The following is an 18,659-nucleotide window of genomic DNA, read 5'->3' as shown; positions in this document are numbered from 1 at the left end:
AACAGCTACATGGATACTGTCTGGGATAAGAATGATTAGCGACAGCATTCTCCAGTAAAACACTTTATTGATTTTTCACATTTTAAGCTCTGGCAGATGACTGAAAAGGGGATTGGAAAGATGGAAAACAACCCTTGTTATTTTACTCCATGCAAGTCAAAGCTTTGGAGTCAAAGTACATCTTAATACAATAAAACTGGCCTGTTGCACGTTTTTATGTGATATAAATATATGTGACGGAGTGTAAAGTCGTCCCTTAATAAGTCCTTTAATACTGTAACTACAGCAGTCTGATTGACAGCTTCACACCATTTGTTCTCTACTTAAATACTTTAAATGGCTATTACAAAAATCCCAAGTGTCCGAATACTTACATCTCAACTTACAGGACACTGTCTGTCAAAACAAGAGCTACACAGGGACAAGAGGACAAAACAGACCCACTTCCTCCTGAGGCAGGATGACAGTGACTAACCTGTCAACCAGAAAGTCACCAAAAAATGACTCAGACCCATTAAACAAAAAAATCTAAAAAATAAAATACATAATTATCCAGTGCATGTACTGAACTCACAGAGGAGTGTACAACATGAGCAGCTGAAGTGGGCCAGCAGAGAGGGCTCTGTGTTCACCCTCACCTCCACTTCACACAGGAGATGAGCCCCATGCAGCTTTCCCTTTCTCTTTCACTACAGTGACGTCACACTGTAACCCCCAACACAGCAAACTAATGATGACAGGAAGTGACACTTGAGATGCATCTCACATACAATGACATGAAATCAGCCTGGCTCCTCATTTCGATAAAAAAAAACAGGAATTCCCTCATTTAATACAAAAATTTTGCAAAATGAATTTCTCGAGAACAGCACAGATACAGTGTGAACTAAAACAAGTCTGCAAACTTTTTTCACAGGAAAGACATTAAAAAGGGATCCAGAACTAGTGTAAATATCTACAACACAACATGCCACTCAGTGAGTGAGTGTGTGTGTGTGTGTGTGTGTGTGTGTGTGTGTGTGTGTGTGTAGCAGCACTAATGGGTTTCTACTTAAAAAGCAAATGCAGGTTATAAAACATTCTGTGAATTCATTGTGGGTTTGGATTTTTCATCTAAAACAACTTTTTACAAAACATGTTTTAAACCATGTGTGTGTGTGTGTGTGTGTGTGTGTGTGTGTGTGTGAGATTGTGTGTGTGTGAGAGGCAGACAAAGAGACAGTCAGTAGTCAAACAGACCATCTAACCCCATAAATCTTCAGTCCGGCCAAACTTGTAGATCAGAGTGCTACAGAGAGAGAGGGGGACAAAAGCGACATGAGGACACAGTAATCTCTGAACTGCAGACAGTTTCTCTGTCATGGATAAAGGACTTTTAATCCTTTGAAACCTGGATCCACATCAGTTTTCTTGTACTGTTCAGATGCCTTTCACAGGCTTTCTTACCATTTGAAACGTGAGCAAATTAGTTTGACTTCTTACAAAAACATGGAGATAAAAGCAACAACCAACTTGACAAAAAATTGGTAAAAGGTGAGGAGAAAATTTAGGATTTAGGAAAAAATGTAGGAAAATTAAGGATTGTGGATAATAATCCACAATCCTTAATCCTTAAAAAACTATAGAAAAAATGTATTGGAGGATACATATTTTGGATGATATTTTATACTATAACTTGTGTCAAATTTTGGACCACATGCTATACTGCAGCTCTTTTACCTCAGGACAAATTTTTATTGCATCACACACTCATATCGCTCTGCACACAATATGCGCTTTTTCAAATGAAGCTTGGAGCACACCCTGGAATATGAGCTCCAAGCTCCAAGCAATGATTGGCAGCAACATTGATTTTTCTACATTATTATTTTTTGTGCAGTGTCAAATACTCACACTCAAACTGCTCTGCATACAAAACGTGCCTTTCAAACCCATGCTACCATACTACTTCCGTTGAGTTCATTTATTTAACCAGCATTAGTCCCATCCATTCTTATATATTCATTTTCAGAATTTTAACCTTTTAAAAGCCAGTTCAGTTTTTCTCATGATGCCACTTTGTTTTTAGATGAAAAAAAGGCACCAAAAAAAAGTTATTTTTAATATACTACATGCAAAGTCGGGTTTTTTTAAAATCACAGCCTGGAATATGTTAGCAGCAATGTTGATTGTGACAGTGCACCTGGAGGACTATTATACTCACCTAAAAAAGATGAAGGCATTCTGAAAGAACACGGCCAGTCCTGGTGCCACTTCTTTCTCTGAAGAATTACACAAAACAAAACCAGAAGCACAGTCAGTAACACTGATGCACAATATCCATGAGAGTGACTGTTTACACAACACACCCCCTCTTCAGATACTTGCTCTGCGCATCAGCCAGCTCCCCCTATCGGCACCGTCTGTCATCAACACTTTTGCCAGTCACTCTTCCCAAAAAGCCTATTATTACAGAGAGGCCATACTGTCCACTGCGCTTTTCTAAAGGTGGTGTGTGCATTGACAACCTCCGTCAGCTACCCTGCTCCTCTGTCTGCCCCTCTACTGCGTCACCCTCCCCAGTCAAAATGCCCCTGATCAATACATGGTCTATTGGAAATGTCGTTTATCCTTAATGACTTTTTCAGTAGTGAAAGCTTGGACTTCATGTTTTTGACTGAAACATGGAAGCAGAATGTGGATTTTTCTCATTTGATTGAGCTTTGCCCTGCAGACTCTTTTATCTGTACCCCTCGGCTGACAGGTCGTGGTGTTGGTGGTCTTGCAGTAGTTTTTAAAAACAGGTTTACATGCCAGCTGGTAAGCACAGAGCCTTTTTGTTTTTTTGAATTGCAGCTGTGTAGAATTGGTAAACTAAATCCTATTTACTGTATTTTTTTTTTTTTTTTAATAATCATACTTTATTTTATTTTCAGAATTGTAACTCAACAATGCAACCATACATCATCTGACATTGGACTGAGCTAGGAGAGAAGACTTAAATAAAGTAGAAAGAGAACAAAAGAAAAGAGAGAGAGAAAAGAAAAAAAAACACGATAAAAAACAATGAAATAAACAATAATAATAATAAAAACTTATATAGAGTAATATTAATAAAAATAATAATAATAAAAAGGAAAAGAGATCAACAACTTATCAGCAAATGAAAATACGTGTGTCCCTGTACCTGTTAATAAGTATTTCTTATTTCTGAATCATCCTGTTTGGAAGCTTCTAAGCCAGCATTTCCCCTCTGGATAATTTCACTTAGATCCCTAGGCAGGTAGTCTATTAGAGGTTGCCATATGTCCATAAAAGTGTCGTCATTTCCTCTATTTACTGTATTTTAATTTACCATAGACCTGGCCCAATTGGCTCCTTTTTATCTGATTTTATAGATTTTTTATCATCTATCATAAAGTTGGACAAGGTCCTAATGGTTGGGTACTTTAATATTCATATTGAAGACACAAGGTATAATTTTGTTTCTGAATTTCTTAATCTCACTGAGTCCTACGATTTTAAACAACACGTATCTGGCCCCACACACACTGGTGGACACACCTTAGACTTTGTTTTTCAACTTGGCTTAGAAAGTGTATATCTCGTTTTGAAGGACTCTTTAGAGTCTCAGCCTTCATCGTCCTCCCATTTGAGACGCTCCAGTTTCATTAATGAGGCTATAGCTGCCAATTTCTCAACGTTGTTTGACCCCAATATTGTTTCAAATGGCAGTAACGTAGACACCACATTCCAATCTTTTCATAATCACTGTGCCTTGGTGCTGGATAAAGTGGCCCCCTTGAAACTTAAAAAGATCCCCTCCAAAAATCATCCCTGGTGAAGGCTCAGAGATCTTCCTATTTCTCCAATCTAATTTCTTCCAACAAGAAAGATCCTTAAATTCTGTTTGACACCATAAACAACACCGTCTCCCCCAGTGCCCCTAACTTACCAATCTTCTCTAACAATGACTGAATAAGTTTCTCAACCACTTCATAGACAAGGTTGCCAACATCACGGCAAACATCACACCCTCATCCAGTCCTTTAAGTAATAGTTTCCCCAACCCATCCATCCATCCTAGACGCCATCTGTCCTGTGTCTATAGGTGATATTGCAGCCTTGCTTGGGAAAGTAAAACCCTCTTCAAGCATTTTAGATATCTTACCAACTTCTTTTTTTTTCAACGTTTTTAATTCCATTGGCACCTACATAGTCAATATTCTCTTTTATTAGGGTGTGTACCAAAACTTTTCAAGCAGGCTATTGTCCAACCTTTGTTGAAGAAGCCATCCCTGGATCCCTCCCTGCCTGACAATTACCGGCAAATATCCAAACTCCCATTTCTTTTTAAAATCTTAGAAAAAGTTTTTTGAAAAACAACTCACGCATACACTGGAGCACCACGGGGTGTTTGATACATTTCAGTCAGGTCCCCTTAAACTACATTCCATTGAAACAACTCTCCTCAGAGTGTCAAATGACATTTTAATGGCTGCAGATGCTGGTTATTGTTCAGTTCCGGTTTTATTAGACCTCGGTGCAGCATTTGAACTGTCGAACACAAATTTTAATCCAGAGGCTAAGGCACCTGGTGGGCATAACTAACTCTCATCCTGTCTTTCAGTTAGAGCCATGTCAGTCTCTGTAGGGGAATTTCTGTCAGACTCTACCACTTTGTCATGTGGGGTCCCTCAGGGATCGGTTTTGGGGCCCATTTTATTTTCTCTGTACATGTTGCCCCTTGGACAGATAATCAGTGAGTTCAGCAACATCTCTTATCATCTGTACGCTGACGACATCCAGCTGTATTTTTCATTTAAACCTGATGAGGTCCACAAAGTGTCCATATTTGAAAACTGCTTGATTGCCATTAGGAGCTGGATGGAAAATAATTTTCTGCAGTTAAATGCAGATAAAACAGAAGTTTTGATTATTGCCCCTGACAACCTCCAGTCAACAATCAAACAGAACCTTGGTTCCCTCTCAACTTCACATCAATCTAGTTTGCGTAATCTTGGTGTAATTTTTGATAGTTCGATGAGGCTTGATACAGTAAGACACTGACCTGTTCCTGCTTTTGTCATCTGAGGAACATAGCCAAACTTAGGTCTGTAGTATCAAAAACCGAAATGGAGATGCTAATACATGCATTTATTTCATCCCATTAAGACTACTGCAATTCTCTTTTCACTAACCCCAACAAATCCTCATTACACCATTTACAAACCATCCAAACTGCTGCTGCTTGACTCCTTACCCAATCAAATAAATGGTTACATATTACTCCAGTTCAAGCTTCGCTGCACTGGCTTCCCATTAAGTCCAGAATTAATTTCAAAATTTTGCTGCTCACTTTTAGAGCCCAACATGGCCAGGCCCCACAATATTCAAGTGACCTCCTTTTTCCATACACTACTAACCAAGCTCTTAGAGCTGCCTCGCCATGTCTTCTAAGTGTTCCCAGAACACATTTCAAGACTTGAGGCGATCGGTCTTTCCAAGTGGCAGCCCCCAAACTTTGTAATAGTCTCCCAGCAAGTGTGAAGTGTATTGATTCTATAGAGTCTTTCAAAAAACACTTAAAAACCTGCAGTGTTTAACTCCTGTGCTTTACCTACTCTCACTTTGTATTTTATCTTGGTTTTATTTTGACATATTTGCTTTTTTTGTGCGTGTGTGTTTGTGAAGCTATATAAATAAAATTTGCTTGCTTGCTTTGCTTGCTTGCTTGCTAATACCGGGTGAGATAACACAGGAGGATTTTGAGGCGTATGTGTCTGTAAGTGGAGTCCTTTCAGGCAGAGAGAGAAGATGAAACTCCTCTGTGTGTATCACTGAGCCACCATCATCTGTGGAGTTAGCTGCTGCTGAATGCATTTGGTGGGGGAATAGTACTTCACTTGAGAACTACAGTACAGAAGCATTCTCTGCTCTCCAGCACCTTTGAAAGATCAAACTGCTGCAGCTGCTGAGGACTCAATGTCTCACCCAAAGTCTGCAGTAATACAGCAAGAAACTGTCACAACTGAGAGTCTTCTGTCCAGGTTAAAATAACTTTGGAATTAAGGTGAGGCTTCAGCAGTCTGAGCTGGACTAATCTTCTCAAGTGCTGGTCTTTAAAGGACATTTTTTCTCTATGTTTCACCAGGACAGTGACCCCTTGCTGAGTCAGGGATACTAATACTAAAGCAGGTAACAGTTTAGATTTATGCCGGGGCCACACTGCCTGTGTGAGCAGCGTGTGCATCGCAGAACCTGTAGTTCATTTCTGCGCCTGTGTTAACAGGTAAAAGCAGCCACACTGCCTGTGTGACCATGAGCAGCGCTGCACAGGAACACATCATGCTGCTGTGTGAGAAAAGCAGATAATGACTGTCACAGAGAAGTCCCTGCCTGCAGCCTGAGCCAGGAAATGGGATTCTTCACACCAGTCAATGATATGAAGGTGAAAGCTGTCTTCTGCCCAGGCCACAGAGGATAGATCATGTGTCAGTGTAATAAGAGAAAGGTCATCAAGACAGCAAGCCTGTGTGAGCAGCTCCTCTCCTGCATCTCTGTCTTCATCAATCCACCTCCAGAAAAACAGCTTATAGAACACATCTCCAAACTCAAGATCTGCCATATCCAACGCTACCTGATATCATTACACCACATCAGCTGCCTGCAACAAATCCCCTGTATTAGTAAAATCTAACAGGGGAACTACCAACCATCATTTATAAAGTTAGTGTGTCACTGAAGTAATTTTTGAAAGATAAAATATTATGCCAGGACACATGTGAATGGAAGTACAACCTGACCACCATCAGAAACAGAAGTGAGAGCTGAAGAAAGAATAATGAGACGGTATGAAAACATGCAGCTGAAGCAGAGGGACACTCACTTGGCACCACATAGCCCCCGAACAGGATCCAGATGGAGGCAATGAGCGAGCCAAACATCATCATGAAGCCGATAAACAGCCAGAGACGAGCTCCTGCAAAGACACACACATGCTTATCACTTTCATTAGCTCACAACTTATTCTATGTGCACCGACCATATAATCGTTTTGATCATAAGCCAATCAAATTAACAATGCCTGTGGGAAAGAAGGTGGGAGAATACGAAGAGTATTTTAGAATGTAAGGTATGAAAATGTTTTGTTTACATGAAATAATATTAATCAGCCTACAGGATCTATTAATACAGATGTGGCCAAACTTCTTTGAATGGGGGACAGCCAGGGGCAAGCCGCTTCTCACATCAAACGGGTTATTAAAAAGAAAACAAAAACAACCACAAACGAGTCAAATGCAACTGTTTCATCTTTCAGTGAAAATGTACTGAGAATGAACAAACTTTACGCCACTTCTGAAAGTGACTCACTGTCCACCTCTTTGCTGTGGCCATGTCTGCCATGTAATAGGAAATATCAGCTATAAGGTTACTGTTTGTTTGCCTTTTTTTGTTAACTGTCTGTTTATGAAAACACATGCTCTACCTGCCTAATTCTGACTTGGTGCATGTCTACAAACTGTGTGATAGTGCAGCCATGATGAGGTAAAGAGAAACATGCAGAGCTCACTTGATTAACCAATACTGTATGGAGGGCACCATAAAGTATATTTTGAATGTAAAACCAAGAGCCATTTAAAATTGGTCCATGGGCCACATTTGGCCCAGAGGACAGACTTTGGCCATGCCTGTATTAATACATCATGTTAGTTGTCAAGCGGTAGCTTTAGCACACAAATCTGTCTTTAAACGGCTGGAAAAATTCAAGTAGACTTTCCACTAGAAACACTGAGCTGATGCAGGGACAGACACAGACTATTTGAAAGGCAGAGGCTTCAATACAACAGGACGCCCTCCCTCCCAGCTGTGCGGTGTGCACACAGTATTAACCCTTACACACCTACACAATGTCCTCTCTGTGTGTGTGTGCAGCCAAACAAACACACACACACCAGTTTTGTTTGGGCAGAAATTTTTACCATGTGTTGGAGAAAACTGGATAAATGTTCTAATTATAAAATGGTATAGTATATAATTGAATTTCCATGTCTACTGTGGTTTCTATTAACCTGAACATGAATATGAGATAACCTTGCTGCACCTTTATTGTTTTAGTATTTTAATTGCATCCGTGATTATTTCATAAATTTATCTGGATGAAGACTCACCACCCCTCACACACAACAGCTGACAGTGTCATGTGACAGCAGGACAGACATGTACTCTGCTTTACTAGTTACACTGCAATGTGAGTATGTACATATTAGGGGTGAGAATCACCAAAGACCCCACAATACAATATTATCAATATTATTACAGTTTTAGACATTTTGCAATGTCCTGAGTATTGCAACATATATATATAAGGGCTGCAACAACAAATTGATAAAGTTGATTATAATCAATTTTTACATGTGTTGGTTTCATCCAACACATGTAATAATAATACATTTTTAAACATTTACAGGATGTGTTGTCGGCTGTGCGGGAGCTTGCAGGACTTAATAAATGAGAGGAATGTGTTCTTATAAATGTGGAAATACGGTACTAAAATCTGTAGGCCGTGACGCAGCAGAGACGTTGCAACAACGCTGCATGTGTGAACATCACACACATGACATACGCAGCAGTTCGGCAAGGCTAAACTGAACATATGCTGTTTTTTGTCGACTCAAGGTAAGGAAACAAGGAAACAAGGAAACGGTATGTTTCAAAAGCTGTCAATATTTAGTTTTTGAATTGATTCATGTTTGATTTTGTAGTTATTTATTTTGTAGAATTTAATATTATTTGGACAGTTCAGGGATGTTCAAGCAACCGCCTGTTTTTGCACTGTTATATATAGCGATTTATTATCTTTTTTTAGCTGCAAATTGTGTCTCCAAATGGAAAGCTTTATCAAAATCTGTTTTATCTAATAAGATAAAAATGTACTTTGATAATGCTGTATTGATTTTTTCTCCTACCCCAACTCCATATAGCATAGAATACCCTGGGGATAGGACAACCCGGAAGTTAGTTTCACCCTGGCTCCCTCGTCAGAAACCTGTGGGATTTTTCCATTGGATTTTGGATCACTGCAGAAAATAATCTCTGTGGCAACAAACATTTTTAATACTTGAACATTTCATTCAGGAAGCTGAAGTGAGCATCACCTTGAGGATATCTGAAGCCTAAATGCAATGCCAGAAGTAATGCTAATGTTAGGTTATAAATAAACTACAGTACTGTTGCCTGATCACGACTACAAAGTTGTAAAGCCGTATTCAGTGTGGTGACATTCTGCAGTTTCCTTTAGCCACTTGTTAGTAACGGCCATTGTAAGACACATAAAAGCTTCAAAGTTCACTGTGGGGTATTTATTGACATATTTCATGTTACAGAACAAAACGTGAAAATCTCTTCATCTTGTTTTAACCACAGACATTATTTCAGGTTTCTAACAAAAAATAAACATTGCTGGGTTCTCTATGTGGGGGTGCCATCTCCTCTTTCCCTCATGATTTCTCTTTTTTAAACAGTGGCATATTTTTTTTACAGTAAATAAATCAGTAACAAAGCTGCTGATGCTATTTGAATGGAACTGAAAAACTAAAGATAACTGAGCCGTAACGTAACTCAGTCTGTATGTTAGCTAAATGCTAATGGAAGCACAGTCACACTGACAGAGTTATCATGCTGATGATTATGGTCATCATCATAATTTAGTGTGCACCTAATGTCCAATATCCGAATAAATATGAAATATATATTTTTTTGGCAGAGAGACTGAATTGAATTTGCAATTCCGTCAATATTACCTGTTCCTATTTGTGGGAGCCATGAAATAAATTTAGGAAGGAGTACATTTTGTAGGCTTAATAAGATTTGGGATGATTTACATTTTGGTATTGTTACAAGGTTTTGTTAGTGATTTGGGAAATTATCAATAATTACTGTCATGATTTAATTTCATGAATAATCCACAATTATAATTTCAGGATTTAGACAAATAAATCTTCCTTTTACCTTATGAATACGGTTATTGGGAGATTTGGGTCACATGGATATTGGCATTGTCACTCATAATCTATGAGTATCTGTGTTTCACCTGTGTCACTAACCTGAGAGGGTGAGTGGGTCACCGTATTTTTTGTTGACCATACTTTCTTTGATCGCTGATAATTTTTGATATTAAGTTTGTGCACATTACAAAAAGTTTATTCCTTTTATATTATGAATCAATTATTTAAAATGTTTTTCTCATCTCTGCAAACAAATTTTAATTTCATTTTGTTTAAAAACTACATACAAAATTTTAAAAAAAGATACCTTGTACCTTGTTGGCGTGTCTCACAATACAGGCTTCACTCAGCTGCTCAGCAGATTGTAATCACTGCGCAATCAAAACCTCAGTGGATGACTTTGCAGCACTTTTAGAATTCTTAGTTTAGAGCCTTCAAGCTGATGTTTGAGAAGTCATTTACATGTAAGATCAGTGTTCGAAAATAAGCAGTCAACTGCAATCTAATTTACTGGCACACGCACGCATGCACACACCCACACACCCACACCCACACCCACACACACACACACACACACACACACACACACACAGTGAGAGAATCATACCTGTTCTGCCAAGGCAGCCCTCTCCATATGTGTCTCCTCTCACCTGGCCATTAGAAACTGCATTTATCCTGAAAACAAAGACACAGTCAGCAGTTACACAAAAGAGGAATCAGTCCTAAAGACTGACCGATCCACACCACACAGTCAGCTGACCTGAGTACTTTCCACTGTTGAAACTGCAGAAGACAAGATGTTATTCATATGTGATGTCAAAGAGATATTTTCTCTGTTTCTTAAGCTCATTATAAATAGGATTTTTAGCATTTTAATGCCCATTTTCTGTTGAAACAGTGGCAGACTACATTTTGTTTTGGATCTCTGTGTAGAATTGACATTTTGCTGAACCTCAGTGAGCACATTTGTTTTCTGTAGACTGAATAATAAACCAGTGACCAAAGGGTAAGCATACTGTCATGGTGAGCCCCGGAAAAAAAAAATACAATGACACTTATAGATGTACACAACTCACTGGTTGGTTTAGTCCAGTCCAGTGTAGTGTGCATGTTCCATGCCACTTGGATTATGTGTTGTTTTTGTTGAAATCAGTACGTGGCATCCGACTCTGCTCATCTGGCTGAATCCAAATCTCCAGACTTCACCACATTTGCAGACTTGTGGACTTTGCAGGCACATTAGTGAATTTGAACAAAACAAAATTTATGTTGTTTGGAAATGGCAATATAGACACACAAATACTGATGATGATAAATGTATAATACATATTCTATATAACGTGGGATATAGGGACCGCACAAACACACTTTTTTTAAAAGTCAAATGCACTGGAATTCGTTGACGTGGTCAAATTAAAACTGCAAAAATCATGTTTAGAGCAAGAAATGATTCACTTCTGGGCAACATTAAAAAAAGTTTTGTGACAGGGATAATTTAAGAGGAGAATTTGACTTTAAAAAACAATGTGTTTATTCAACTAAAAAGAGCCTGTGTATTTCAGTGTACTGGGAGGAATGGGTTTGGGTGATGGGTTGAACAAAGCACAAACATATATCAATTTAATAAACTATACATAAAAGATATTTTTGGCAGTTATATGAATGAGGAATGGTTGTGTTAAGGGTGTTTCTATTTATTTTGTTACACAGGGGGATATTTGGATAGTAATGAAACCTGGGACGGCTTTTATTTATTTAATTTGGATGTAAGTAAACTGGGGACGGTTGTTTGTAGACTAGTTGTAAATAAATTTGGGAATTTGTCCAACTAATATACAAGTTAAAGGAAAAAAGTCAGAGAGGGTAGGGATATGTAAGTTTTACTTCTACCTACTCCTTTTTGGACATTGTACTTTTGTTTCGTTTGTTTGCTAATAATATGTTTTAATTTTTGAAGTCTGTTTAAGATGGAGCTTTTCATTCTTATATAATGCTGGATAGTTTGATGAATAATAATGCATCATATCTTTGTTACACTCCAACACATCGTAGTCAGATGAAACCATGTCAGTGAACTAAAAACAAATTAAAAAAAGAAGTAAAAAACAAAATAATCTATCATTAATCGCAATCAAGGTAAATCAGCCCCACCACAACTCAAGACTGAACTGCAGAAATATAACAGCTTGTTATTTTCTCTTTCCACAGCCACCTACTCGATAATGGATTTTCTCTCATTGTCACCAAGCCGTTTATCCAATATAGCATGCTTGAAGCAGCCAATCAAATAAGCATTATACACTACTCTAGTCAATCAGTTCCAAAGTTCAAAGAATGTCCAAAAGCTAACCACTTCAAGTTTTCATAACTGCAAAAGGACTTCTGAAATTATTCAATATTGTTCTTGTGCTGAAAACATTAGGAAATCAACAAATACTTCCTTACATATAAGCCTTCTCCTGGAAAGAAGAATGCATTGGCAATAGTGACTTTTTTTTGCGCTTCATTGCTTTCTAGCCAGATTATAATATCTGTAGCTCAACTAAACTGTGAATGGAAATGTCATTATTCCTACAGACAGAGACATGTAGAGCCTACAGTGTGTAGCACTTACATGAAGAATGCTATGGTGGAGAAGACGCCACATGTGTGGAATGCGTGGTTCATCTGCTCCTGGGATGGATATGTCACAGCTGCATCAATCATGATCCACCAGCCTGTGAAGAACTGGTACAAGAGAATTCAGGGTTGAGATTTGAGTTATCGGAATACATGAGATGCAGTTTCTTTCTGTTGTAATGTGGAGAAAACAAGTGGTAAAGAGAAAGAGCAAAGAGACATAGAGGAATACACAGTCCTAAAAGCTCCTTATAACATCACTGACGTGAGACGCACAGAAAGAGACATTGTGACTCATGCAAGAAACAATATACAAACACATTTTCTCTTTTTGCTTGTATCCAGTATTTGTTCTTATTTTGTTGGTATCCACTGATTTTTGTGATTCACTAATGTAACTTATTTTTGCTTTTCTCTTAGGTAAGAGAAAATTTTACGAGTGGTAAAGAGCGTTCTTACCAAGGCAAGAGAAAAAGATCTCGCATTCACAGTCCACAAACTGTAGTCCAACACAAGGAAAAATAACTTTCATATTTGAGGATTGTTTAAAAAAGGCACCAATATCACTTGATCAAGTTTCATTGAGGTTTCAAAGTATTTAAATTGGATTATTATTATAATTATTACATTTCAGGGCTAAATAGGGCTGGGCAAATAACAGAAAAGTAATCGAAACAAACTTTCTGAACCTCAAATCGACACAATATTGCCCATGACGGTTATTTCAGTTATTTAAAAATTCCGTTAATTATATCCCCACCAGGGTTGCCAACTCACGCATCTGGTGTGAGTCTCACACTCTAACGACACTGAGGAAAATCTCATGGCCTAACACTGTGACAGCAGAGGTATTGAACAGTCATGTAAAGCAGTGAACAAATTTGACTCTAGAATACAGCCAAGTACTTGACAGCTGAGTAGCCGAGTTGTATGTGGTTCCACAGCGTTTCATTATAGCAGCGCCGTGAGACAGACAGACAGAGCAGAGCTTCTCCTCACAGCACAAAGAAAACAGCCAAATCTTAAGAGGTGGAAAGTGACTTCAGACTTCTACAGTCTACTTTTAGTTTAAGGTTCAGTCAGACTTTGGATAGAATTATTTAGAAACACCAGGATGCTTTGCTCCGTGTCTCATCCAGCCGCTTGCACTGAGCTCTCATTATTATTACCAGGGGCAGATGTGGTGATTTGGGGGCCTATGGCCACAGGCACATTATGGACCATTCTCTAACTGAGAATGTTCTAGAAGTAGTAGCCCTATTCCAAATTTTTTCAGACTTTTTATTCCAAACTATTCCAAACAGCAAACGTTAAAGTCAGACTGCTGCAGTCAGGAGAGGTTGATCTATTATCAGCACAATGTACTTAAATTTACCTGAAGTTTGTTTAAGATGGAGCTTTTCATTCTTATATAATGCTGGATAGTTTGATGAATAATGCATCATATCTTTATTACACTCCAACACACTGTGGTCAAATGAAACCATGTCAGTGAACTATGAGGGCACAAACCAAAAAAAGAAGTAAAAAACAAAATAATCGCTCATTAATCGTAATCAAGGTAAATCATTCAGTTAATCTTGATATTGATTTGCGTTAAAATCCCCAAGCCCTACTACTATACTTGGTGCATTGATCCCAATGGCTGTAATTTTAGATACTTTGCATTCCTCTGCTGACCAGCGCTGCAATGTAACTGAGTACACTTACTCAAGTATTGTGCTAAAGTACAAATCTGAGGCACATTTACATTACTTGAGTATTTTAATCTCATGCCACTTTCCAATTCTACTACACTTCAGAGGGAAATAATGTACTTTTTATTCCACTACTATTAATTGATAACTCCTTTACAAATAAAGATTGTTGTGCACAAACCAAAAATATGAAAATGTACAAGAGCAAAGAGCAATCACATTTACTTTGGTTAAGTTTGTTTAACAGAAGGCCTACATCAGTTTCACTTCCACAGAAGTTCTTCTTCTTTTAGCTTTTTTTGGTGTCATGTCTCCAGTCTTGTTCATGTGCCAGTCTTTGCACATGGCACAAAACCTGCCCTTATATAGTGTTTAGGAGGCATTACCTGTGCTAAAAGGTGACTTATGATCACTGGCTTTCATCACTGAGCACGCCTGGACGGAGCAGATTTGGGTGTTTGAGAGTGTTTGCTGAATTTGGAGTTGACTTCCCTTATATTTTCTCTTATCAGAGAAGCAAGAGGAAATATATGAGAAATTTAAGAGAAAGTTCAGATTCAGATTCAGATATTGCACAATGAAGCCCAATGTCACAATCTTGCCTTCTGCATACACTCACGCAAAGTCAGTCACACTGTAAAATTCACTTCTCTTTTTCTGTCTGTCCATCATCCAGCCCTTCTCTCTCTATGGAGTCACTAACCAGAACTCCAGAGACGATAGAAGCCACTGCATTCCTCCTCTCTCCCCAGTCAATGCATTCACACTCTGGCCAGCGGAAGTTATCCAGAAAGCCAGCCATCTGCAGCCCTCTTCGTGTCCTCCTCCTCCTCCTTTTTTCTCTGATCCCTCTCTGCACGGGTGAGCCGTATGTCTTGACACCTGCTGCACCTGCTGTTATTCAAAGACTGCAAGCTGCTCTGCTCCTGGCTCGGATCAGTGACTCTGTCAGAGTGGCCTGTAGAAGATGCAGACATTCATGTCTTTGTAACATTGTCTTTACACAACCTTTAGCCTGATGTAACAGTCAGGTTTCTCAAACACGGAAATGAATCAAAGTTAGAGACGGGTTTCTCATTCCCCAGATTTGCCCTTTTTACACATACTGCTGTGCCAGTTTTCACTGAATCGTTTGCTCATTTGTAATTGGCTTGCTTATCACCACTGTTATTTGGTCCGCTCAGCATGACCTTTAACCTTTTGAAACCTGAGCAAATTGGTTTGATTTCTTTCAAATACATTAACAAGACATGGCCAAAAATGTAACAAAAAACGTGTAAAAAAAAAAAATACAAGGAATTACCTGATAATAAATACAATAATAATAATAATAATAACAATAAACAAATGCAATAATCCAAAAAGAGTGCTGAAAATTAAAAATATGTTTTTTTCTGTAACATAATTCTGAATTTAATATTATTATAATTATAAATATAGTTTTTTGGACATGTTTACCTATTTTTTTTAATCATTTATAATAATCCTCCCTTCTATTTTAAATTAATTTTTAAGGTAATTTTCTTGTCACATTTTATTAATTTCTTGTAATTTGTGGGCCATTTCTTGCCAAGTTGGTCATGGCTTTCTCCCCCTAATGTTGAAAGAAATTAAACCAATTTCCAGTTTTAAAATGTCATTTAGCTTGAGAAATGCGTCTTAAAGCAGCACAAGAAAACAGATGCGAATCCAGGTTTCCTTACCCTAATTCTCATTTGGGGCATTAAGTCAGCCCACTAAATTGCTCATTATAAAACCAATGAGCATACTCAATTATAGCTTCGTTTGTACAAATCGTAACCTCAAAATTATAAGGTAGGACAGTATAAGTTATATTGATTTTTTTTTTTAAAAAAAACCCAAAAAGGTTAATTTCATTTATGCTCGGTATAACCTGATCATTCTAAGGTGGCGAAATGTCTACTAACAATCTCTTATAAACGACACAACTAACGTTACATGTCAAATATTTCTGGCTAAATGTCTCAGTAATGTGATAAACTGGCTCACGCATATACCGAATCCCAGAAATGCAAACAACATATTTAATGTCATTTTTGTGAAGGAGTTTTGGTCACTGCCAGCCTTGGAAGAGTGAATAACCAGACACAGCAGAGTTCTGCTAACAGCTACATCAAGCTAGCTCTAACGTAAGCACGGCGATGCTGTATTGCTAATGTTAGGCTCTACGTTATCCATAGCAGTGCTATATTTAGTCTATTCTTTGATTTCCACCGTTAGTGGCTTCATAACCTTAACACATAAATCCTCCGCGGGTTGTGCCAAAGCTATATTGTTGTCACGGAGCTAACGGTGGCTAACTTAGCGTTCAGGCTGAGGATGCAGCTTTCTTGTTTACAGCGATAACGAAGAAAGCCAGCAGCCGGGGAGCAAGTATCAACCATGAACGAGTGTATATTTCATAGCCACAGGCAATTTATATTAAACCCACATTAAAATATTTTGTACGGAGGGTTCCATGTAGCTGCCCACCTTGTCAGGAGCCCGAGATTGCTTTCAGTTTCCATTAGAAAGACAGCAGCGACATTTCAGGCCCTCCTCTTCTTCTTCTTCTGCTGGAGGTTTTCACTGGCAGAGTAGGCGCGTTCGGCTCAATACTGCTTCTGTCTGTATACGCTGGTCATTACACCCCTGTCAGCGCCTGCTGCTCTAAACATTGCCATACAGGCCTATTTTGTGAAGAAAAACAATATTGTTTTTCCTGCTAATTTGGCTTTTATTATGGCACTCCCAAGAGAGACTTCTTAACTAGTTCCCCAGCTTGCAATTTTGGTTCTAAAAACGTTCTGAGAATGGTACAATGCAACCAATGCAATTATTTCATGTTTTAGTAACACTTTCAGCGGTTTAGTAAGTTTTCTTTTAGTTACCAGTTCTTAAAGTTCGGGTAACATTCATTATAATCAGCAATAATGTTGGGGGGTTTTGTTGTTGTTGTTGTTGTTTTTTAACATATCACATTACATTACATTTTGAAGTAATTATCATAAACATTTGTTTGCCACAGAGTTTATATCCTGCAATTATTCAAAATCCAAATCCATAGGCTTTTTGAAAGAAGGAACCAGGGCAATGCTAATTTCCATGTTGGCTTTCAGAAAAACATCATCCCTGGGACATTGTGTCTGCTAAACCCTTTGTTAAACATTAAAAAAAAAAACTGCCTGCCCTTTTGCTCCTCTTCCCTCTTTCTCTCTGCCATTGCTCATTAATTTCTTGATTAATTATATTGTGACTCTTACTGTTACAAAAAGAATCCCTGACATTAATACTTCCCTTCCTCAGTGCAACCCTGGCCATTCTGTCTGATGTCTCATTCCCCTCCACCCATATAATAATAGCTGGGAGCAGGTCCCCAGGAAAACCAATCAGCCTAGCTCTCACTTATTTCCCAGTGGCCTCTCTTGCAGTATTGTAGGCAGAAAAAAAAATCCTCTAAGGACTGAAAAGCATTTTCCCCATAGGCCACCATTGTAAAAGACATTCGTAAAACTCTTGACAGAACATCTTGATCTTCATAAAGGTCGACTATGAATCCTTCTAGGATATATTTTTGATCCATGGAGGTTTTATATATGTAAAACTTTCCTTGAGCCCAGAAAAGTAACTTAAAAATCCATGATATCAGTGTAAAGTGTGTGAGCCGGGCGGGAATTCATGGGCAGAGCCAGCGAGAGGCACACTATTGCACGTATACAGTGGGGTGCAAAAAGCAGAAGCAAACAGAAAGCAAGGAACTTTTAAAATTTATTTTGGCATAAACACCAGCCAAGCACTTTCACTGAACTGAAGAGGCGCCATCATCTATCTGGTTATCATAATACCTCTACGGCTAGAACCTATAAGAACCCGAACCTGCGTCCCTGCCTCTGCAGCCTGTAAACCTGTCTGGTCTAACTCTCAGTCTCCCCCAGCTGAGTCCAGCCAACTGAGTCTCAACCATAGATTGTATATAAAGATGGACAGCTTATGTGAGGCTAAAATATCCCAGATACAGGTGCTGCCATCTTGCGCTAGTGACATCATTTGAAGCCAAGACAGAGTTCACATAGTAGTAATCTGCCGTATTACCCGTCCAACCAATCACAAGCAGCCCTACTGAACCTAAATGGTAAATGGACTTATATAGTGCTTTTCTTGTCTTTCTGACCACTCAAAGCGCTTTCGCACATTCACACACTGGTGGCCGAGGCTACCATACAAGGTGCCACCTGCTACTCAGAAACCATTCATATGCACTCACACCGATGACAAACCATCAGGAGCAAACTGGGGCTCAGTATCTTGCCCAAGGATACTTCCACATGTTGAGTGGTGGAGTAGGGAATCAGACCGC

At 38.6% G+C, this 18,659-nt stretch overlaps 1 protein-coding gene across 2 annotated transcripts; it reads right to left on the bottom strand.

Annotated features, from left to right (window-relative positions):
- Positions 1 to 47: 47 nt before the first annotated feature.
- Positions 48 to 16,931, bottom strand: LOC121948708 (transmembrane protein 50B). 2 transcript variants are annotated; one of them, XM_042494116.2, is made up of 7 exons: positions 16,796 to 16,931; positions 15,006 to 15,260; positions 12,601 to 12,713; positions 10,594 to 10,661; positions 6,869 to 6,961; positions 2,204 to 2,261; positions 48 to 1,288 (listed from the first exon to the last, which is right to left on the bottom strand). In XM_042494116.2, exons 2-7 carry the CDS (start codon positions 15,102 to 15,104, stop codon positions 1,243 to 1,245), a joined length of 477 nt encoding a protein of 158 aa, XP_042350050.1. In that variant the 5' UTR covers positions 15,105 to 15,260; positions 16,796 to 16,931; the 3' UTR covers positions 48 to 1,242. The 2 variants fall into 2 exon arrangements, with proteins under 2 accessions (XP_042350050.1, XP_042350051.1); XM_042494117.2 differs by having other exon boundaries at positions 16,755 to 16,863.
- Between the last annotated feature and the right edge of the window lie 1,728 nt (positions 16,932 to 18,659).

This window comes from Plectropomus leopardus, chromosome 10 (genome assembly GCF_026936395.1).
Source record: "Plectropomus leopardus strain MGB_pleo_1.0 chromosome 10, ASM2693639v1, whole genome shotgun sequence".
Classification (NCBI taxonomy): Eukaryota; Metazoa; Chordata; class Actinopteri; order Perciformes; family Serranidae; genus Plectropomus; species Plectropomus leopardus.
The sequence above is the reverse complement of the archived record's forward strand: the minus strand, read 5'-3'. Positions and strand labels throughout refer to the sequence as shown.

Coding starts and splice junctions, on each gene's coding strand:
- LOC121948708 (XM_042494116.2), bottom strand. CDS start 15,104: ATGGCTGGCTTTCTGGATAACTTCCGCTGGCCAGAGTGTGAATGCATT. Junction 12,714..15,005: donor CTATCGTCTCTGGAGTTCTG/GTTAGTGACTCC, acceptor CTCTTGTACCAG/TTCTTCACAGGCTGGTGGAT. Junction 10,662..12,600: donor TCCACCATAGCATTCTTCAT/GTAAGTGCTACA, acceptor CTTTGTTTTCAG/GATAAATGCAGTTTCTAATG.